This window comes from Arabidopsis lyrata (assembly GCF_000004255.2).
Source record: "Arabidopsis lyrata subsp. lyrata unplaced genomic scaffold ARALYscaffold_4, whole genome shotgun sequence".
NCBI classification, from domain to species: domain Eukaryota; kingdom Viridiplantae; phylum Streptophyta; class Magnoliopsida; order Brassicales; family Brassicaceae; genus Arabidopsis; species Arabidopsis lyrata.
The window spans coordinates 15,936,131-15,957,109 of NW_003302552.1; the positions used below are offsets into that span (position 1 = coordinate 15,936,131).

The 20,979-nt window shown below is 37.3% G+C and overlaps 6 protein-coding genes and 1 long non-coding RNA gene across 14 annotated transcripts; 3 read left to right on the plus strand and 4 right to left on the minus strand.

The window, feature by feature from the left end:
* Positions 1-390: 390 nt before the first annotated feature.
* LOC9315526 (protein LYK5) lies at positions 391-2,684 on the minus strand. The gene has a single exon (XM_002881244.2). The coding sequence runs from the start codon at positions 2,546-2,548 to the stop codon at positions 530-532; it is 2,019 nt and encodes a 672-aa protein (XP_002881290.1). The 5' UTR covers positions 2,549-2,684; the 3' UTR covers positions 391-529.
* A 1,005-nt stretch (positions 2,685-3,689) lies between these two features.
* LOC9317358 lies at positions 3,690-4,569 on the minus strand. The gene is given in 4 exon segments (XM_002881245.2): positions 3,690-3,942; positions 4,021-4,092; positions 4,185-4,461; positions 4,463-4,569. Coding segments are annotated over 4 exon segments (498 nt in total). The 5' UTR covers positions 4,558-4,569; the 3' UTR covers positions 3,690-3,888.
* Positions 4,570-5,401: 832 nt separating this feature from the next.
* On the plus strand, positions 5,402-7,499 carry LOC9317359 (cinnamoyl-CoA reductase 1). Its single transcript, XM_021028192.1, is given in 7 exon segments — positions 5,402-5,656; positions 5,658-5,668; positions 5,946-6,115; positions 6,195-6,380; positions 6,468-6,633; positions 6,737-6,926; positions 7,154-7,499. Coding segments are annotated over 7 exon segments (954 nt in total). The 5' UTR covers positions 5,402-5,558; the 3' UTR covers positions 7,287-7,499.
* A 165-nt stretch (positions 7,500-7,664) lies between these two features.
* LOC9315527 (SWI/SNF complex subunit SWI3B) lies at positions 7,665-10,040 on the plus strand. The gene is made up of 6 exons (XM_002879414.2): positions 7,665-7,867; positions 7,964-8,373; positions 8,503-8,913; positions 9,245-9,371; positions 9,467-9,597; positions 9,692-10,040. The coding sequence occupies exons 1-6, from the start codon at positions 7,708-7,710 to the stop codon at positions 9,857-9,859; spliced, it is 1,407 nt and encodes a 468-aa protein (XP_002879460.1). The 5' UTR covers positions 7,665-7,707; the 3' UTR covers positions 9,860-10,040.
* Positions 10,041-11,436: 1,396 nt separating this feature from the next.
* Positions 11,437-13,949, minus strand: LOC110228837. 6 transcript variants are annotated; one of them, XR_002332307.1, is made up of 8 exons: positions 13,522-13,949; positions 13,225-13,340; positions 13,066-13,119; positions 12,735-12,851; positions 12,496-12,531; positions 12,167-12,332; positions 11,801-11,893; positions 11,437-11,544 (listed from the first exon to the last, which is right to left on the minus strand). It is a non-coding gene; the product is annotated as an uncharacterized LOC110228837 (long non-coding RNA). The 6 variants fall into 6 exon arrangements; XR_002332304.1 differs by having other exon boundaries at positions 12,129-12,332; positions 13,209-13,340; positions 13,522-13,947; XR_002332306.1 differs by having other exon boundaries at positions 12,129-12,332; positions 13,098-13,119; positions 13,209-13,340; positions 13,522-13,946.
* Positions 13,950-15,588: 1,639 nt separating this feature from the next.
* Positions 15,589-18,514, plus strand: LOC9315528 (AT-hook motif nuclear-localized protein 10). Of its 3 annotated transcripts, none has more exons than XM_021028247.1 (6): positions 15,589-15,694; positions 16,398-16,876; positions 17,173-17,225; positions 17,539-17,670; positions 17,763-17,924; positions 18,013-18,514. In XM_021028247.1, the coding sequence occupies exons 2-6, from the start codon at positions 16,408-16,410 to the stop codon at positions 18,229-18,231; spliced, it is 1,035 nt and encodes a 344-aa protein (XP_020883906.1). In that variant the 5' UTR covers positions 15,589-15,694; positions 16,398-16,407; the 3' UTR covers positions 18,232-18,514. The 3 variants fall into 3 exon arrangements, with proteins under 3 accessions (XP_020883906.1, XP_020883905.1, XP_020883904.1); XM_021028246.1 differs by lacking the exon at positions 15,589-15,694 and adding an exon at positions 15,829-16,139; XM_021028245.1 differs by lacking the exon at positions 15,589-15,694 and adding an exon at positions 15,829-16,042.
* Positions 18,458-20,502, minus strand: LOC9315529 (short-chain dehydrogenase/reductase family 42E member 1). Its single transcript, XM_002881246.2, has 5 exons — positions 20,179-20,502; positions 19,724-20,066; positions 19,365-19,633; positions 19,094-19,290; positions 18,458-19,018 (listed from the first exon to the last, which is right to left on the minus strand). Exons 1-5 carry the CDS (start codon positions 20,366-20,368, stop codon positions 18,575-18,577), a joined length of 1,443 nt encoding a protein of 480 aa, XP_002881292.1. The 5' UTR covers positions 20,369-20,502; the 3' UTR covers positions 18,458-18,574.
* Between the last annotated feature and the right edge of the window lie 477 nt (positions 20,503-20,979).

Consider the following 20,979-nt stretch of genomic DNA (forward strand, 5'->3'; position numbering starts at 1 on the left):
AAGCTAGTTGGAATTGTATAATAATAATATATAATTATTGAAAGCAAATAAGCTAATTCCTAGATTTGATCTGGGCATAGTTGTCATTGAGATTCAATAGGCAAGCCATATGCTTAGAAGTTCTAATGTTTCTAAAGTCTGAAAAGGAACAAATTAGATTCTTTGTCCCTTCTGGTGTGACTATGATTATACATAAAAAATTTCTTGTTTTGATTTAGATGAAATTATCATAACCAGATAACATAATCCAATCTTAGGATATGATTCTCTCTGATAAGCATTTTATGTGTAGTGGTATTGTTGTTTTTGTTTACTTGTATCATTTTGGTTCTGTTTCTCCTTAAGATTCTACTGTAGTACAAAAGACTACTGAAATAACATGCCAAGATCTAAATAAAGTTTCTCTATGATATCTTCTTATTACTTTGTTTCACAGTGTGGTACTTATTTGATCTCAACGTTTTAGCCTTATGGTCCTTATCTAAAATCTAAATACTTATTGACTACCAATAAGAAAAAAAAAACTAAACTAGTTGCCAAGAGAGCCCGAACGAAGAAGGTCATCAGAAGGCTCCCAATCGATGGAGGAGGAGACGATCATCGAAAGCGTGGTTAGAACCTGAGTGACAGATGGGCGCGAGTTAAGATCAGTTGCGACGCAGCTCTTAGCAAGCTGAGCCATGGTGTAAGCCAGCTCCAACGGATACTCATTTCCTAGAGATGGATCCATGAACTCTTTTAACTTCTCTCTCACATTCTCTCCTCCAAGCACATTGTTTATCACTTTACACAACATCTCCACTTCTTCTTCTTCTTCCTTCTCTTTCTTCTTATGTATTGTCACTGCTTCTCTCCCTGAAAGAAGCTCAAGAACCACAACTCCAAAAGCAAACACATCAAGTTTCGGAGTAATGACTCCATTCTCCACATACTCTGGAGCTAAGTAGCCTTGTGTTCCTTCAACATGTCTTGTTAACTGAAGATCAAGATCACCTTCATCAAGAATCCTCGCAACCCCGAAATTCGCAATCTTGGCTCTGAAATTAGAATCAAGAAGTATGTTTGTGGATTCCAAGTTCTTGTGGATATGAGGTGGAGTTATGTAGTTATGAAGATAGTCTAATGCCTCTGCTACATCCCTAGCTATTTCAACTCTCTGTTTCCATGTCAGAACTTTCTTATCCGATGAGTGAAGCCAATCACTGATCGATCCATTCTCCGAATACTCGAAGACGAGGTACGAGGTTCCTTCGCGGATACAGAAACCGGAGAGACGGATGATATTAGAATGATTTAGCTTCTTCAAAAGGTTGATCTCAGAGGAAGAAACATCTCCTTTGATCACTTTAACAGCCGCATCATCTCCGTTGATCGTCGCGCGATAAACAGAGCCTTTGATTCTGTTTTCGTCGCTGAAATTCGAAGTAGCGGATTGAAGATCGTTGAATCTGTATAGTGTTAGAGATTCTATGGCGGATTTCAGACCGAAAGCTTCTGATGAATTGGATAAATCTATTGACCATTGAGTCGTTGTTGTGGGAATAGATTGTTTGGTAGATGAATCAAAGAGCTTATTCTCCTCCGGTAACGACGACGACGATGATTTGTTCTTAGACCTTCGTTTGTAGAAGCAGAGAGCTAAGATAGAGATTAAGAGAAGCAAACCAGCTCCGATTCCAATGCCGATGTAAATCGATTTGTGAGAAGAAGAAGAAGATCCCGGAGGATCCACCGGCGTTTGAGGCGGCGTAGCAATAACAGGTGGAGGAGGAGGCGACGGAGATATAACGATTTTGGTAGGTTCAGTTCTGAGAGGAACAAGAACCGGCGTGAAGAAGTAGATAGTGTCTTCTGATGTAAGCTCGTTACCTTCGGTTATAGCAGCGGTTGTGCTATTGAACCTATCGGCGATGACGGAGATACTATCTCCCCTGGCGACTAAGTAAGTCAAGAGATATTTAAAACCGGCGGCGGTTTGTTTCGCGGTGGGGCAAGCACACCGGAGAGGAACAAGGAGGTTTAATCCGGGGGTTAGTTCTTTCTCGCCGTAACGGTTCTGTGACATCATGGCTTGACACGTGGACAAAGCTTGGTAAGTATCGTTAGCCACCGAGAAATAAGTCTCTTCCCCTCTGTTGCCGGAGAGATTGTAAGTGGCGTTGTGCTGGTAAAATCCTCCGGAGGAGGAGGAGGAGGAGGAGCAGGAGCAGTTAGCTGGGATCACGACCAAGTCACGGGTACGGATTCTGGTGGTGACGGTGGGAAGTTTGTTGATTGATTGGATCTCTGCGGCAGAAACGTTTAAGAGTTTGGCGATTGAGTCCGCCGTGTTGTACGGTGGTTGAGAATAGAAAGTGAGGTAGGAGCGGCAAGAAATTGGGCCATTACATGTGAATCCGTTGGTTATGTTGTCGAAATCGCGGACCTCGCAGGCGAGCTGGTGGTTGTTGACGTACGGTTGCTGAGCTTTCGCTGGTGATGCGGCGAAGAAGAGGAGGAGGAGGAATAAGGTGGAGACTGAGAGCGCGTGGAGTGTACGCGCAGCCATGTTTTGTGGTGTTTCTGATTTGAAGAGGGATTCTCGTGAGCTTTCTCCTGATTTAAACAAAGAGGATGATGGATGATGAACCAAAGGAGACGGCGAGGACTTATTTAGTCAACAGAAACGCGTCGTATGTGTTGACCTTTTTCGAACGTTTTCTCATTGGTCCTACCGTCAAAATGAAAATGACAAGTGGGGTTCGAGGAAAAATTTGGTACATCTTCATAATTTTCTAGAAAGTTGACCAGGTCAGTAAATTTGTCCAGTAAATTTGTCTAAATGCCCCTTAAGCTACGATAGGTTTCTCAGATCTTTTTTGATCAACGACAGGGTTTAGTCAGTTCTCCGTCGTCGATCTAAATAACCCAATAATCTTCTCTACAATTTGCAAACTATTTGCAAACTTCTAAGTTGGCGTTGTTCCTAGAAGGAAAGAGATTCATTTGGTTTTGGTATGATGTTGTTGTAAAATCTAACCGGCACCACGATTTTCTCATTACAAAAGAGATGAAAACTCAAAACTAATTGACGATAACTAGATTACCCGACTAATTTATGTAGTATGTTTCGGGGATTGGTATACGAGCATAGATATGGCTTTTGGATACCAAAGTCATGAAAGGTTTACCAAAGAACTTGCAATGCATTACATATGGTTCCGATGGATACAAATTTAGTTAGAAGACTTCAACAACAAGCACACTAAACTGAATGAATCCAGGAACGCAAAGCAGAACAAACCAAATCAATCTGACCAATTCATAGAACATCCAAGATAAGGACACTAAAGCATATTGCTCCAAACAAGGGTCTGAGGGAAGAAGTTCAAATTCAATACGCAACAAAAAAACAGAGGTCAATCGCCATCACATGATATGGAAAATAAGGTTTCCATTGACAATCGAACTAAAGAACAAGACAGACATACTTTCCTAATATGACACGAGATATTCACCCATCCTTGTGGCGGTACACAACCATAGTAGAATAAACCAACCACAGAGTAATTGCAAGGACCTCAAATGATGCAAGTCGATGCATAAGTTTCCAGCCTCGGTTACAAACCGGCAAACTTCATAAAGTTACTAACCATGAAGCCAATTGGTGCCAAATTGAACAAACTAAAAATGAAATGATAGAAAGTGGGAGTCAAAACGAACTTTCAGATCCATTCTTAATCTCACAATGCACATAAAATCCTTCACAGATGGTTTGGTAAGAAAAAAAAGTTTCCATCTTTTATTCGTTGTAAGTGACAACTATAGTGTCTATACATGATCTTTAGCTATAGGAACAAAACTGTAGAAGCTAACTTACAACCAGATGTTTCAAACTTACAGAAAAATTCAATCCTGTGGTTTATCAGTTCTGTTCTTGTTTCCATAAATCAAACCAGTAACCTGCACATATAGCATAAAGAAACCATTGATATTCGAAACAACGAATCCACAAATGACGATAAATTGTTAGAAATTTACCTGAGGATCAGCGATTGGTTTCCTTTTCTCAACGTATTGGTTTGGATCAGACATTGCAAGAGCTGCCCGAGCCTAAATCAAACCAGAGACAACAGAAGAAATGAAATTAACAGATTCCATAGAAAAACACAAACTTTTTGGATGTGAAAAATCAAAATTGGTACCACTTGTTCCTTTTTAAGATCTTGAGCTGGCTTAATCCAGAGAAAGTAGGCAATAGTTCCGGCGACGACCCAAGAAGCGGCACTCTGACCTCCTCTAAGACCTCCCATGGAATTTCCGATGAAAGACCTCACGTTCCCTATTGATCTTCTCCAGCTACTAGCCATTGATTTGATGCTCAATACTACTGGTCTAGGGTTCTTCTGGATCTCTTCTCTGAGGATTGCTTGACTTTGATGATGATTCGATATGGAATTGATAGAAAAGTAAAAGCAGCGATTTGATGTGATTCGCATTTGCTTGGTGAACACTGCCAAAGGCTAAACCGGTCGCCGAGACGGTTAATCTGTTTTCGTTTTGTGATTGACACATCATGCGGCTCTAGTTTCTCCACGTAAACATTAGGAGACCCGCTCTAATATATTGTGGGCCGGAGAACATTGGCCCATAGACTTTGAATATGTAGGTAATAAAATAAATTCTGTGGAATAAAAAATGGAAAAAATAAAAAGTTTGAAGTCAGAAAACTTAACAACAAGAAGATTTTGGATTGTTAATATTTGTACACTTTTCATTACTTTTGCAGCATTCGGGAATGTTTTTAATGAAAATTGGTTTGGTTATAACTTATACTTATTGGTCTTTTATGGCTTGATGTCGTTTTCATGAGTAGAGAATCAACAGTGAAGGTTTTCGTTAACTAACAATTCGATTATTTGAGTATTAAAATAAGATATAGCCGATACGATCATAACATATAACTTCATAGTTTATGCTAGGGAGTAGTTCATTGTATTACCACTGAAATTTAAATTCGTATAATGTGTTTTTTTTTTTTTGGGGAAAATGTTAAATTTTATATCGTTTTTGATTATTTTTTTTACAGAACACAAAAATACAATAAAAGAAAAACGAAACGATGAAACAAACAACAATACGAAAGAATACCAACAATATAATGTGTCTTATTAACCAAAAAAAAACAAGATAGGCATTACATGTTACAAGAGCCCAAAGTTGTTAACAGTAATCTGAAATAGATCAGATATCTGAAAAGCTGAACTTTGAACCAAAAAATATTAAAAAACAAAGTTGAGCAAAATAAAATATTTAAAAAGGACTATCGAAGTGGATATATTGGTGATGAGAAAACATATTACAATATACGAAAAAAATACTAAAGACAGCGATATTCCAAAATAATACTGTAATAGGTAAGATTCTGAGATGGTGCGTGGTCAGTGTGGAGGCAGATGGTCAAACAGTAGCATACCCACCTGGCACTTGGACAAGGAAGAAGAAAAATCAAAAAACATCTTCTCAGCCGATTTTAGTAAGAACCTTCTTGTTTGCTCGGAACAATTAAGAGATCGAAAATGGCGGTTGTTCACAAAGGTAAGGTTTGTGTAACCGGTGCAGGAGGGTTTTTGGGTTCGTGGGTCGTCGATCTTCTCCTCTCTAGGGATTACTTCGTCCAGAGACCCTGGTACTGAATCTCCTCTCCTTTTACTCTCCTCCTCTGTAAATTTTCCACCTTTATTCACTCCGATCTCTAGTTGACCTGTCACCTGTATGTGCGTGGAAGTAGAAAGTCTGTTCCCAGAGTTGAAATTTTTCATCTACTTTCAAGGGTTTAGATTTGCTAGTTTCTGTTCTCCAATAAGGATAAAAGATTTAGCTTTTGAGTTTTGTTTGCGGTTCCCAAATCATTCTCTTCTTTTAGTGTTGTTCTGATGAAGAGTTTTACTTGGTTCTTGTTGTAGATAATGAAAAGTATGCTCATTTGAAGAAGCTCGAAAAAGCTGGTGACAAACTCAAGCTCTTCAAGGCTGATTTGTTGGACTACGGCTCTCTTCAATCTGCTATTGCAGGCTGTAGCGGCGTCTTCCATGTTGCATGTCCGGTTCCACCAGCTTCAGTCCCAAATCCTGAGGTGAGGATTTCATTCACTACTATGATCTCTCATTAGCGCTATTTAACATTGTCTCACTCTGCTTTGACTGGTTTTGCAGGTAGAATTGATCGCACCTGCTGTGGATGGCACGCTGAATGTGCTTAAGGCATGCGTGGAAGCGAATGTTAAGCGTGTTGTGTATGTTTCCTCTGTAGCTGCACTTTTCATGAACCCTGTGTGGTCAAAGAATCAAGTATTAGATGAGACATGTTGGTCTGATCAGGAATATTGCAAGAAAACTGAGGTTAATGCATCCTCAATCACTCATCTCACTTGTTAAATCTTACATATATATATTTTTTTTTTGCTGATTTTTAAGTTCCTCTGGCAGAATTGGTATTGTCTAGCAAAGACACGAGCAGAGAGTGAAGCTTTTGAATTTGCAAAACGAGCCGGACTTGATCTTGTCAGCGTTTGCCCTAGCCTTGTCTTGGGACCTATACTGCAGCAGCACACAGTAAATGCTAGTAGCCTGGTTCTTCTCAAACTTCTTAAAGGTATAAACAGGCCTTATCACATCTGGTATTGTCAGAACTCAGAAGCAGCTTGGTAGATGGTGTGGTGAATCTCGTATCTTGATTTTACTTTTGTGTGGTGCAGAGGGTTTTGAATCACGTGATAACCAAGAACGACATTTGGTAGATGTGCGTGATGTGGCTCAAGCTTTACTCTTGGTTTATGAGAAAGCAGAAGCTGAAGGAAGATACATATGTACAGCCCACACGGTCAAAGAACAAATAGTGGTTGAGAAGCTGAAGAGTCTTTATCCACATTACAACTACCCAAAGAGGTAAGTAAAACAAACAACACATCTCTCTGCTTAATTTTGTACACTCAAAACCATCCTTGACAAATTTTTGAGTGAAAAACTTATAAACCTTAAAAACTGTTTTTGCTGGTCTGCAATTTTTGTTTTGAGAAATTGCTGTCTATAAGAAATGTCACTTACCTTCTAGATCAGTGTTTTGAAGTTTCTTAAATTTGATCCAAGCTCTACCTCTACTTATCCAATGTCAGATACATCGAAGCGGAAGAAAGAGTGAAGATGAGTTCAGAGAAATTGCAGAAGTTGGGTTGGACTTACAAGGCGTTGGAGGAAACACTTGTGGATTCGGTAGAGAGCTACCGGAAAGCTAAGCTTGTGGACTGAAAACTTGGAAAGAAGAGCATAAGAGTGTTTTGGCTCCATGTGTTAAAAGTGTTCCAATCCGCACACACTCTCTTTCATCTTTTACTCAATAATAAGAGTTGTGCAACATATTTTCCATCATGAATTTCTGAGTTTTTGGTACTTAATCTTAGATACCATTACTTTTATTACCATTCTACAGTTACTCTTTCCATAAAATGTTCCAATTTCTTACTGTTGTATGTTTTTACGGATAAAACCAGGTAATCTTCTTATACGTATTGTATCTGGATCGGACTCTGATACGGAATTGGGCCTTGTTGGACCTGGAATAGGGTCCAAACCGGGCCCATTTAGCTATCCGACTTTTTAACTTGCCCCGCTCGATAACACGATTCTTTTTCTTTTCCTTCGAAGTGGCGTTAGTTGAACAGAGAGAGTCATGGCCATGAAAGCTCCCGATTCCGGCGGATCTGGGGAAATTCTTCCAAATACTCCCTCTCTTTCCGAAACTACGTCTGGAGTTGCCGCAGCTTTGCAGTCGCCTCAACCGCCGTCTTCTTCTTCCGATATCGATACTATCTACGTACCTAGCTACTCCCGTAAGTCTGCAAACGCCGAGAAACCTTCTCTTTTATTCTAGTTTCTTCTCTGTTTCTTCTGGATTTTGTATTTGTATAATCGATTTGACCAATTAGGTTGGTTTTCGTGGACGGGCATCAACGATTGCGAGGTCCGTTCACTGCCGGAATTTTTCGATTCGAGATCTTCATCCAAAAACCCTAAGTTTTACCTCTACTTGAGGAATTCGATTATTAAGCAGTACAGAGACGACCATCCTCGGAAGATTAGCTTCACTGACGTTCGGAGAACTCTCGTCAGTGATGTTGTCTCTATTCGTCGCGTATTTGATTTCCTAGACTCATGGGGGCTTATCAACTATACTAGCTCCGCCTCTGCTAAGCCGCTCAAGTGGGACGAAAAAGAGGCCGGAAAATCCGTCGGAGATGCTGCTTCTGAGCCATCCACTACTGTCAAAGAAACTGCCAAGAGAATCTGCAATGGCTGCAAATCAATTTGCAGCATAGCTTGTTTCGCCTGTGATAAGGTTTGATTTCCTAATTTGTGGGCATAGTAATAGTTTCGTTCTCTGAGTTTGTCACTTAGAATGATGGCACTTGGAGTATGGTAATATCAAAGCCTACACTTATGAAATTATGTACATTTTTCTTTTCAGTATGACTTGACATTGTGTGCGAGGTGCTATGTCCGTAGTAACTATCGAGTTGGTATTAACTCCTCGGAGTTTAAGCGAGTTGAGATTAGTGAGGAGTCAAAGATACAGTGGTCTGAAAAGGAAATTCTGCTTCTGCTGGAAGCTGTTATGCACTATGGAGATGATTGGAAGAAGGTTGCACCGCATGTTACTGGTAGAACCGAGAAGGATTGTGTTTCTCAGTTTGTCAAGCTTCCGTTTGGGGAACAGTTTGTAAAAGAGTCTGACTTTGAGGATGGTTTAGAGGCGTTTGATCAGATCAAGGGCTCTGCTATTCCTGAATCTGAAGGAATAGATAAAGACTGTTCTTCTCCCAATAAGCGGATGAAATTAACGCCTCTTGCGGATGCAAGCAACCCAATAATGGCTCAGGTTTGAAAGACACTACAATTTGAGTAGTTGCGTTCATTCTCTATGTTAATCTTATTTGTTGCGTTGTTAGGCTACTGAAGAATAGTCCAGTGTCTGCACTAGGCTATTCCATGACTTGTGTAAATGTCTTCTTAAAGACCCTAAAGCTAGAATACCTTGTGGGGTTCCTTTTGAACTCTAGTAATATCAAATTGTAGTTGACATATAAAAAGGCATTTAGGAATCAAATATGTATTAGATAATTTTGTACTGTGTTACTTGTATCACATCTCAATTGTTATGCTTCATTGGCCGTCTCTGAATGATATTTCTCCTATCATGTCCTCTACAGGCTGCTTTTCTTTCAGCTTTGGCTGGCACAAATGTTGCAGAAGCAGCAGCTCGAGCGGCAGTGACAGCTTTATCTGATGTAGACTACGACGCTGACAAAAATGCCAGCGGAGACTCAAATCGACAAGGTATCAAAGACCTAGTCACCTAGCTGTCTCTATTTGCAGTCCATTTCTGTCCCAAGCCAAACCCTATGGTGACATTTTTGTTTTTTCTGATACAGAGGCCAATGGTGCTTCGAGTGGTGAAACCACTAGAAACGACTCTGAAAGAGCTTGGGCAGATGCGAAGTCTCTGATCGAGAAGGAAGAGCAGGAGGTAGAAGTAGCAATCAAAGAGACTGTTGAAGTTGAGGTTAGTAACAATCTGCAACTTCCCATAGACTTTTGATTATATTGTTATTCTCAATTTTGATTGATGTTGGAACAAACAAAATTGGGCTTAACAGATGAAGAAGATCCGAGATAGGATTGTACATTTCGAGAAATTGGATTTGGAAATGGAGAGAAGCCGGAAACAATTGGAGGAGATGAAGAATCTGCTTTTCGTTGATCAATTAAACATTTTCTTCCACACAAGAAAAGCCCGGACATCTGAAGATAGAGTAGAGTGTTAGAACACACTTAAATTTGAAACTGTTATTTCTTCTTTGATTATTGTCTTGTTAAGATTAAGAAGATGACTTGTATTGTAGTGTACTTGAGATGTGCTGGTGACAAAATGAGATGAGATCGAATTGGTATAAATAAGGGTGGGTGCGTATAATAAAAGCCAAACCGAATGGCAACTGCAACGAAGTATAATTTTTATCTTAATCTACAATAACAATTTTTTTCCGAATGGACACTGAACTTATCATAGTTGTATTTTACAACGTTTTTTTTTTTATTTCATATATACCAGTCAGGCAATCATAAGTGTAAAAAAAATAAAATAATAAATTTGCTTTTGGAAACAGTAAAATTTATCAGGTTTTTGGAGATATCCGATATAGAAAATAAAAAATTAACTTTTTCACTAAATAGGTTAATCTTCAAATGTTGTTAAGTTACCAAAATTTTGATGTATCTCCGTAAAATGATACTCTCTATTCCTAAAAGATTAATAATTTTCATATTAAAAAATCATTAATTAATCATTATTCTATTATTTTTTGTATCAAACATTTCTGTATCTATAAACCAATTATAGTCTAATAAATTTAATCATTGGGACTTGAATTTTACAATTTATAATATCAATCAATAAAAAATAAAAAGAAAAATAAAAATTAATTTTTGTGAGACAAACTAAAAATGGTAGAACATCAATCTACAGTATTAGAAACAAAGGGGCATATTTTTCTTTCTTCCTCATCGGGAAAAAAACCCTATTTATTAATATATTAAACCCGTGTAATAAAAAAACTTTTATATTTAACTAAAAATTTTAACAAAATATCCATTATTGGTAAATACTAAAACTCTAGAACTTTTTTTGGAAAAACACTACAAGAAATATCTACATTATTAGCAAGAGAGAAGAGCTATTATATGTCATTAATAGCGTTTTCATAAACGCTGTCTTATGCCCCTGTTATGGTAGATCCCCTACATACGATAGCGTTTTTTCCTTATGTTATTATAGAGCATTCTACCATAGCATTAGACAAACGCTTTGATATAACGACTTTTTTTTTTTTTTAATTATGTATTAAGTTATTTTTCGTGCTATTATAGGTACTTTCTAACATAGCGTTATTAAAATGCTTTAATTTTTTTATAGCACATTTTTATACGTTAATACATCATATGCAATTAAAATATATATATTTGAAATCCAATTAATTATATGCTACAAAACCAATTTATTAAAAGCATGTTTCTTTCCATAGATCATCAAAAGATACATAGTTTAGTATTCAACACCATTTAAAACAAGGTCTTAAACAAGACAAGTATTGTAATTCAGATGGACTAAACGAAGAACTCCATTGGTTTGCTCTTTCTCTCCCTCCAAGAACTTAGGTTGATGTCCACACTTCACTGCCATCTCCAAATCCTCTATAGCTTGGTTCTTTTCTTTGTCGTTGGCTGTCTTTGTATAAGTAAAACAAGTTAGTTTTTCAAATGCTTCTACTAGATAATGACTATGTATAAAACTGTGAGGAAAGAGGGAAATATAGGATCCTGAGATCTCTTTTGCAGAAGCTGCAGCAACAAAAACAGTAGCATAGGAGAAGAGACAGAAGCTGCAGCAACAACAACAGTAGCATAGGACAAGAGAGCACAAACAGAAGCTTGGAGGCGAATCAAGTGCAACCTGAAAAATAACATGATCCGAGTAAGTAATTCAATCACAAGCTTGTTTTGCACACCTAATATATATACGGAGATCGAAACTGTTAGAGACAATGTTTAAACCATTTTGACAAGAATCAAGAAGAAGATTATATTTACTTACTTAGGCTGAATAAGTGACCAGAAAAAAGACTGTCTTTTAACACCAAATCCAGTGAGATGGTCTTAACAAAGTTACAGCTTAATGGACCATATGAAGTTAAGAGATAAAACCAAACCTGTTTCTTGCCTTAATTATATTGTCGTACACCAGCAGAAGGAGCAAATTGGAGCAATAGAAAACCATCTTTTGACAACTTGAAAGCTCCAGACTGCAAAAAAAAAACAGAGATCAAATGGAAAACTCATACTTGAAAGCTTTCCTAATTTTTTGAGATAAATCAGTTACAAAAAGACAACATTTCTTACTTATAGTGATGAAAGATGTGTAATTTAGTTTTAGAAGAAACAAGATCACGTACCAGTTGATTTAGAATTTCCAAAATATTAAACTTATTCTCTTAAAAGATAAACAAGTTGAAAGCTAGGAGAAAGAATTCGACGAACCTGACTGAAGCAAAGTAAGAAACAAAGAAGGAGAGAACCTTGACTACGTCACTTCTAGAGACTCCAGGATTCCATCTCTCTCTGCTTCACAACTTACCAAAAGAAAATAATTTCGAAACAAATGTTATCTCACCATATATCCAACAAACAGCGGATACTAAACGCACATACTCCATTTCTCTAGCATCAAAAGATTCATCCACCCTATAAGAAAGGCAAAACAACAACAATCCTATATCAATCTCCGATAAAACCAACATATGATTTTTCATGTAAGCTGCATTTGATTCAAAATTCAGTTAATAACAATAGCCTTTGCAGTAGCTTTTTTACACATATACCAAAACCTAAGACAAAGTAAGCTTACAGTTTTGCTATATATCAAGAGGTAAGAATTCAGAACCTACATAATAAAAAGAGATTGTTTAATTAATTTCCAGAACTGAGATATACAAACAAACAAAGACATTTTTTTAGTTCACAAATCTTACCATGAAAGAGTAGTTTATGGCCAGAGAAGAAGCAAGAGAACAAAAAGAATGACACAAAGAACAAGAAGAAATACTCAAGCAAATTCTGAAAACAGATTCCAAGAAAATGAGTTACCTTCACTATCATCCATCTCTTAATTCTCTATTTTCGCTCGTCCTTCACCTCAAAATCTTTTGTATAATCAGGAACCACACCAAAAATCCAGAACATGCAACATTGTCCGCAAGCACCCTAAAGACATAAAATTAAGACTTAACACTCCACCAAACATTCCTCCATAGTTTTACAAGAGAAAAAACAAAGTGGGTGCAAACAATGCAATCAAAGCAATGATTCAAATCAATCATTTAGCTAGATCTTATCAAATAAGATAAGAAAAGATAAGCCAACTTAAAAACACACGATAGGTATGCTTCATCTTGTAAATAATCCAAAACCAACTTACATATGTGGCTACTAAAAACTATGTAGTAGTACCTCAAGTTTGGAGCTTCATTACCTAAAGAACAAAAACGTATCTAAAGTCAAAATCAACAATGATGAGATGATTAAATCAACAAAAGAGATCCAAAAGAAGAAATGCAAAACCCGTAATTACGACGACCATGTGTTCACTCTTTCTCAGTCTTCGTCTTCACAGTTCTCATATTCACAGTAATTGCCGTCACTTAGCAACCACCAGATCCATGGCTTGAATCTGCTCCAGCTCTCACCAAACTCCTAACCAAAACCGAAAACGCAATTTTCAAAATCGGTGAAGATATGCCTCTTCTTCTCCGGTTTCAGCTCCGGCGGTGCAAGTTACGGAGGCGACGATTGAGAAATCCGAGGAGAGAATCGGGAATATGACGGTGAAGATGAGTTTAGGGTTCATAAGTTAATAAATCTGAAATAGAAGTACCTTTACTGTGTTCTGTCGTGACGACGAGCTTCACTGTGGAGGCCGGCGACGAGCTTCATGGTGGAGGCCGGCGACGAGCTTCACGGTGGAGGCCGGCGACGAGCTTCACGCTGGTGGCTAACTGGCTATGGCTATGTCTCAGATCCAACAAATCTTTTTCTTCGACTTGGGATTTTTTTGTTTTTTGGAGATATGTTTTATTTTGTGGTAAAGTGAAGGGTTTTAGTTTTTTTACTTTGGCGTTTTAAGTTTTTGGATCTGAAACATATGGCGCTTAAGTGAATTATTTCGCCTAAGTATTGGCGGAACGAGTGATTTTAGCTTTCTATTTGGTGATTTTCTATTTTAGCGTTGTTTCAGTGCTATTATATATAATTCAAATAAAAAATTTATCTTTCATAGCAGTTACGGAAAATGAGCTATCATCATGTGCTATCAATGTGGATATTTCTTGTAGTGAAAATACTATTTACATGTTAAATTTAAATATAAACCATGATAAATTATGTCCGTATAAATACTACACTCTAAACATTTTCAATCTGTAGGTTCGAACTAAGAAAATTACGTGGTTTGGCAACTTTTGGGGTTTTATTCGTTATTTGGTAAAATGAAAACGACTTTTTTGTTTGTTTGGCAAACTATAAACTATAAACGAATTGACGAGATTGCTTTTTATGACAAACAATTTATTCTATATATGTACACAATATAAATTTATAGATGTACATAACTTATCATGGTTTATATTTGAATTTAACATGTACGTACATCATACATGTCATACTACGTACATCACATGTATTAGGAGGTTAGTTTTGTTGTTTAGGTTTTATTTAATATACGTATGTATGTCATATGTCATAGGTAAGTCGATCTTATTATTTGATTGTTAACCTTGTTTTTGCTTTATCGAACTCTTCTTGTAATTGCCATCAGGTGAAGGAAAGAGGAACCTCTTTTACCATAGTTTAGTTTACACCCTCTATGGGAGCTCGACTTTTCAACTATCAAACATGGTCTTCTACCTCCGTTTGCTTTTTATTTGACATCCCTATCACCTAATGGCTAAATCATCTATTGATGAGGAGTACATCACATATATAATATATATTAGACTTTCTTGATTAGAGTAATATGGTGTACGAATTTAATATATAAGTATATATAACAAAAGATATTTTGGTCGTTATTCATATAAAAGATTCTTCATTTTATTAAATGCTTTTCTGTATATAACTTATAAAATAACTCGTATATTGTTTTTTGTTTTCCAAACCAAATAAACTAATTGACACATTTTTCTTAAATTCATTGTCCATATATACATTACAACAACTTTGTGATATTTACCTATTAGATCACCAAAATTTTTATCAAATGTTTTGCCTAATTTTCAGTAGATTACACCACAAAATTTGCTCATCCGCTAAAAAATTTTCATCATTAAATCTCTTTTCTTTAATACTTATCATGAACATCTGCTTTTGTTAACTCTTTCTACAAGAGACATATATTACTGACGTGGAAAATAAGCAAAAATTAACTTTTTTTCTTCTTGAACACTTATCATGAACATCTGCTTTTGTTAACTCTTTCTACAAGAGACATATATTACTGACGTGGAAAATAAGCAAAAATTAACTTTTTTTCTTCTTGAACACTTATCACAAAAGTTATTTTTGTTTATTTTACACGTCAATAATATATATCTCTTATAAAAGGAACCATATTTAGCTTAGAAAATATTATATGATTCTACATCAACAATATTTCCGGGTCATTAATATATATGTTTTACAATATCTAAAAGCTAATTTTTTATTATCATCTATTTTGCGTGTCAATAATATATGTCTCTTAAAAAAAATCAAGGTTTTGTCTACTTGAAAAGATAGTATTGGTTTTTTGGATGAAAACTATTATTACTGGACAATTAGAGAAAAATAAAAAAAAGAAATTGGACTAAATTAAAAATAAAAGAAAAAAGTGAAAATATTTAGATAATTGGGGATAATAATCCAAATAAAAAGATTTGGTCCTGGGACAGATTCCGCTGTATATATATATATATTCTGGTCTAAAGAAAATAAAAAACCCTAAAAAAAAAAGAGGCAGAGATCTCCTCTTTGTCTTTTTACTTTATCTCCTGAATTTTCTCCTCAGTCACCTCGTAAGTTTTCTCTCTCACCCTCTCTCTTTCTTACATTCAATTCAATTTTTAATGTAAATTTCGATATTTTCCTGTCTGATTTTCTATTTTCTTCGAGAAAACAAAATTCTCCTGTAAAATTTAATATTAAAAAAGTGGTTTCTTTTTCATTTATGTTTATATAATTTTCATCTTAATCTTAAATTCTGGTAACCTTAATGCTTGATCCGCTTTTCTCCTAAATTTTTGTGTGAGAGAAGAGAGATCTAAAAATCCACAATTTTGTTCAAATCTTGGAGTTAAATGCTGAATTTTAGGCCTAGTTGCTTAGATGTATGGCTTAAAGTTTCGAACTTTTCCTTGGATATGGTACAATCTTGTAGTTAAACGCTGATGTGTCCCTCTTGGTCTTGGGCGTTGTTGCTTAGATTTATGGCTTAAAGTTTCAAACTTTTCCTTGGATATGGTACAATCTTGACCCTGAATTGTCCCTCTTGAGCGTTGTTGCTTAGATTTAGGGCTTAAAGTTTCAAATTTTTCATTGGAGATGGTACAATCTTGTAGTTGAAACACTGAATTGTCTCTCTTGGGCGTGTAGTTGCTTAGATTTAGGGCTAAAGTTTCAATCTTTCTTAACTTCAGAGCTTCTTGAATGGAAACTAGGGTTTTGTGCTTTTGGTTAATCTTCTGCTAACACTTTTTCCCCTGTTTTGGTTTGGGAAAGTGAGAAGAAAATGTCAGGATCTGAGACGGGTTTTATGGCGGCGACCAGAGAATCAGTGCAATTCACAATGGCTCTCCACCAGCAGCAGCAGCAACGCAGTGAAGCTCAACCTCAGCAGTCTCAGAACATGCAATCGTCATTCGGTGGAGACGACGGAGCCGATCTCTACAGGCAGCCGATGAGGTCAGCATCACCACCGCAGCAGTACCAACCCAACTCAGCTGGTGAGAATCCTGTCTTGAACATGAACATGCCCGGAGCTGAGCATGGAGCCGTGACTGGAAGTGAGCCTGTGAAGAAGAGGAGAGGTAGACCGAGGAAATACGGACCTGAGAGTGGTGAAACGTCACTTGGTTTGTTTTCTGGAGCTCCTTCTTTCACTGTGAGCCAACCTGTTAGCGGCGGCGGTGGAGGAGAGAAGAAGATGAGAGGAAGACCTCCTGGTTCTTCTAGCAAAAGGCTCAAGCTTCAAGCTTTAGGTATGTATTTATTATATATGTAATGTAACTCACAATGATTCTTCTGATATTTTGGAATCTTCTCTCACGTGCTTCAATTGGAAAGTTCTGTGTCGGCTGCAATCTATTAGAATATAGTAAAAATGGTGAATATGGTAGTTAAACAATGACCTCTAGAATCATTGCAATTGCATATTACTTTTATGCCCTTTTAAACGTATCTTCTTCAACCATCTTTGCTCTTTAAATCCTCTACCAATCTTGGCATCTATTGTGGCTTGCTTTGCTATATTATTGACAGATTCTTGTTGTTGCAGGCTCGACGGGAATCGGATTTACGCCTCATGTACTTACCGTGATGACTGGAGAGGTCTCTTTCTTCTTCTAGCTTCTTGAATTTCCTTATTTAACTGTTATGGTGTCTAGGATTGTCTAAGCTCATCGTTGTAGTAAACGATCACCTAGGTCTCTTTATTTTTTGTGAATGTTGAGTGCGAGTTGTTGTCTTTTAAGGTCAATCTTTATTTGGTGACTAGAGAATGTTGAACATGATCAACGCTCTCGTACCTGACAAGAGTGTGTTGTGTGTGGCTGTTAGTGTTGACATTTTAGGTCCATTTGATATTATCAAATTTAAGAGCTGACATATTTATGATTTTTTTGCTGTTTGATCCATGGGATAGGATGTATCATCAAAGATAATGGCGTTAGCTCATAATGGACCACGTGCTGTGTGTGTCATGTCTGCAAATGGAGCCATCTCCAATGTGACTCTCCGCCAGTCTGGCACATCCGGTGGAACCGTTACATATGAGGTATCAAGATTCAGCTTGCAAAGTTCTTCAATCCCTTTTTTCTCTGATTTTTTACTGCTTAATCCTAGTGATTTGTATACATTTATAACCAGGGGAGATTTGAGATTCTGTCTTTATCGGGATCGTTCCATTTGCTGGAGAACGATGGTCAAAGAAGCAGGACGGGAGGTCTAAGTGTGTCCTTATCAAGTCCGGATGGTAATGTCCTAGGTGGTAGTGTAGCTGGTCTTCTTATAGCAGCATCACCTGTTCAGGTATTTTCTGCCTTCTTCAAATTCAAACATATTATGCATCGATGTTCATGAGATCAATGTAAGGACACATTTGGCTTTCCAATTACAGATTGTTGTTGGGAGTTTCATACCAGACGGAGAAAAAGAACCAAAACAGCATGTGGGACAGATGGGACTATCGTCACCCACATTACCGCGTGTGGCCCCAACGCAGGTGCTGATGACTCCGGGTAGCCCGCAATCTCGAGGCACAATGAGTGAGTCATCTTGTGGAGGAGGACATGGAAGCCCTATTCATCAGGGCACAGGATCTTACAGCTGGAAGTAGCCATGTGATCTGGGTCGGCTTAAAACAAACAACTTCCCGTTATTTGAGTGATGATTATTTCTATATTTGGTTTAGACTTTCTAGTTCTGTTCAGACAAAAGGAGTTTGATAACTTGACCTATTTTGTGTTTTGAGGTACTTTCAGAACCATAGGTGTTCAGAAATTAGAATGTCCTGATTAATGTAGATCTTTTATTTTATGTTGAGGTACTTTCAGAACCATAAGTTGTTCAGAAATTAGAATATCCTGATTAATGTAGATCTTTTATTTTGTGTTTCTCAATCTTGATAACATTTATCATGTAAAACTTTTTTTGATTACAACATCAAAATAAGGCTGGTTTTAAATCTGGTGGTCTTTGGCTCTCTTCAATAAAAACCGCATTGAGAAAAACCCGAGAGCGCAGGTTTGCAAGAACCACCCCATTGCATTTCCTGGGTCGACTCGTTTAGCCAAAAGCAACGCATAGATTCCTTCTCCAACATGTAGTATCACTGATACGATGAAGACAGCCTTTACAACCGTGATTGTCCGGAAGAAGAAGAGGTGTAGGGCTCTTAAGAACGGCACAGGTCCTATGTCGGGTAACCATCCCGCAGCAAAAAGAGCTGACATTCCTAGTATAACAGCTATCCAAGTGAATATGGTTGGACCGTCTAAAGATCTCCGTTTCCTTTCCTGCCAGTATGAGATAGTTGCAGCCATTCCTTCCTTGGAGCTCTTGAATGGAACATATCCAAGCTCTTCCTTGGCTTTTAGATATGAGAAATAATGCGTAACACCAACCTGCACCACATTGAAAGTTTCATACAAGTTGGTTTGTGATCTCAGCTGGAATATGAGTTGGGGAAAAACTGTTACCTTGTAGACTTCAGCAGGAAGAACAAGGGGCTGTGGTAACCAGCTCTTTGATAGCCATGGATATAGCAAAGTGTAGACACCTTGGAAGATCTTACCCAAGGACAGTGCAGAAGGTACAGATATCGTAAACTTGGGCAGGTCATAGTCTAAACTTTTTAGCAAGGGACGTAGAAACTCAAAGGTATTCACTGGGGAACCTACAAGATCGCAAATGCAAAATATTTCAGCTTGATTTTTGAAGCTAGTTTCAAGGCTTAAGAGATGCGTTTACCGTCAGAGACAAAATATGGTTGACCAGCAGCGACGGGATGTCCATCTCTGCCAGGAATGTCGTCCAAGAGTCCCATGCTTGCCAGGATGATTGCTAGGACAAGGTTTTCGACATAAATCCAGTCTGTTTTGACACTCGGTTCACCGATCTTGAAGAGCGCCAAACCCAACTTTGCTAGAGTAACTATCCTAGGAAGATGTCTATCTTCGCCAGGTCCATATATAGCCGCTGGACGAATTGCACATGTGTACATCCGTTTGCCCCCATTCCTACATAAGCACAAGCCAGTGAAAAGATTACTATGCTCCCTAATAAACACCAACGAATCCTCTACCGTTAAAATCAAGAACCAGACTTACTTAAAAGGTCGGCCATTACTCTTGAGAACCAACTGTTCTGCAATCGATTTACTTCGACCATAGGCATCAACATGGTCATCAAGAGGGAAATACGGTAAACCTTCATTACCATTAAGAATCTCCTTACCACCAAACACAACATTATAAGTGCTGACATATACAAGCCTTGTAATCTCATGTTTGAACGCAGCTTCCAAGACATTACAAGTCCCGTTTATGTTAACCTCGTCACAACGACCAAACTGAAGCATCTCTTTCCCAGACATACCATGAGAAGCAAGATGCAAAACACAGTCAGCTCCATCTAAAGCCTTATCCACATCTCCTTTCTTCGTCACATCACCTGCATCATCATCACAATATAAATCCAGAACTGATCTAACACTAAAAACTTGATATTCACAAATTAGAGATCAAATCGAAAAAAGGGTTAGAGAGATCTATGAAATTAGAACCTTGAATGCAGCGAACGCCACTGTTTTTGAGGTCATCGGACCAAGGAGAAGAGTGGTGGAGGTCAAAAGAGCGGACTTGGCGAGCACCACGACGAACGAGCTCTAAACAGAGAGCGGCACCGACGAAGCCAAGGCCTCCAGTGACCACGAAGGTGTTGCCTTCGATACCTTCGTTCTCACTCAAATGCATTCTCTCTCTCTCTCTTGCTCAGAGTTGACCGGCGAGATGAGAAACTACACGGCGTCTCTGACTTGTTCAAAACACAGCTAGTGGATGGCCACGTGTAAACTTTTAAGTTAAAAAAACTAGTTTTTCAGGAATTATTTTTGTTTACTTTATTTGTTTTCTCCCCATATGGACAAACATGCCATAATTTGCTATTTGTTACAATTATACTATATAATCCCATTATAAATATAGAGAAAAAAAGTATGTTTCCTTTTGACATAAAACAAGAGAAACGAATTTCATTTTGTCATCGTAAAAAATAGTAAAATTCCACAGCCTTTAGGGATTATAAAAAAACGTTAACATTTCATTTTGGATTCCCGCTATGAATTTTTGGTGAGTTAATTTGAACCAGAATAATAAATTTTTTTATCAACAACTATATGAATCAATTCTGTAGAATATTATTTACATATGTGATATTAATACATGACAGATTATCCGTTTTGATATTCACATTTTAAAAAATCAAAGATAAAAGTAAATATTAAATTCTTAGTGTAAGTTTTTTTTTTTTTTCTTAGGGTAAGTTTATTAAATTAAAAATAAATATTAACAAGTCTAATATTTGT

Bases quoted from the DNA above. Each gene is read 5' to 3' on its own strand.
- LOC9315526 (XM_002881244.2), bottom strand. From the start codon at position 2,548: ATGGCTGCGCGTACACTCCACGCGCTCTCAGTCTCCACCTTATTCCTC.
- LOC9315527 (XM_002879414.2), top strand. From the start codon at position 7,708: ATGGCCATGAAAGCTCCCGATTCCGGCGGATCTGGGGAAATTCTTCCA. The intron at 7,868-7,963 runs GTAAGTCTGCAA...TTGACCAATTAG, and splicing joins CTACGTACCTAGCTACTCCC to GTTGGTTTTCGTGGACGGGC. The intron at 8,374-8,502 runs GTTTGATTTCCT...TTTTCTTTTCAG, and splicing joins CTTGTTTCGCCTGTGATAAG to TATGACTTGACATTGTGTGC.
- LOC9315528 (XM_021028245.1), top strand. From the start codon at position 16,005: ATGTATGGCTTAAAGTTTCGAACTTTTCCTTGGATATG. The intron at 17,671-17,762 runs GTATCAAGATTC...ATTTATAACCAG, and splicing joins GTGGAACCGTTACATATGAG to GGGAGATTTGAGATTCTGTC. The intron at 17,925-18,012 runs GTATTTTCTGCC...TTCCAATTACAG, and splicing joins TAGCAGCATCACCTGTTCAG to ATTGTTGTTGGGAGTTTCAT.
- LOC9315529 (XM_002881246.2), bottom strand. From the start codon at position 20,368: ATGCATTTGAGTGAGAACGAAGGTATCGAAGGCAACACCTTCGTGGTC. The intron at 20,067-20,178 runs GTTCTAATTTCA...ATGATGATGCAG, and splicing joins TGGCGTTCGCTGCATTCAAG to GTGATGTGACGAAGAAAGGA. The intron at 19,291-19,364 runs GTAAACGCATCT...GCGATCTTGTAG, and splicing joins ACCATATTTTGTCTCTGACG to GTTCCCCAGTGAATACCTTT.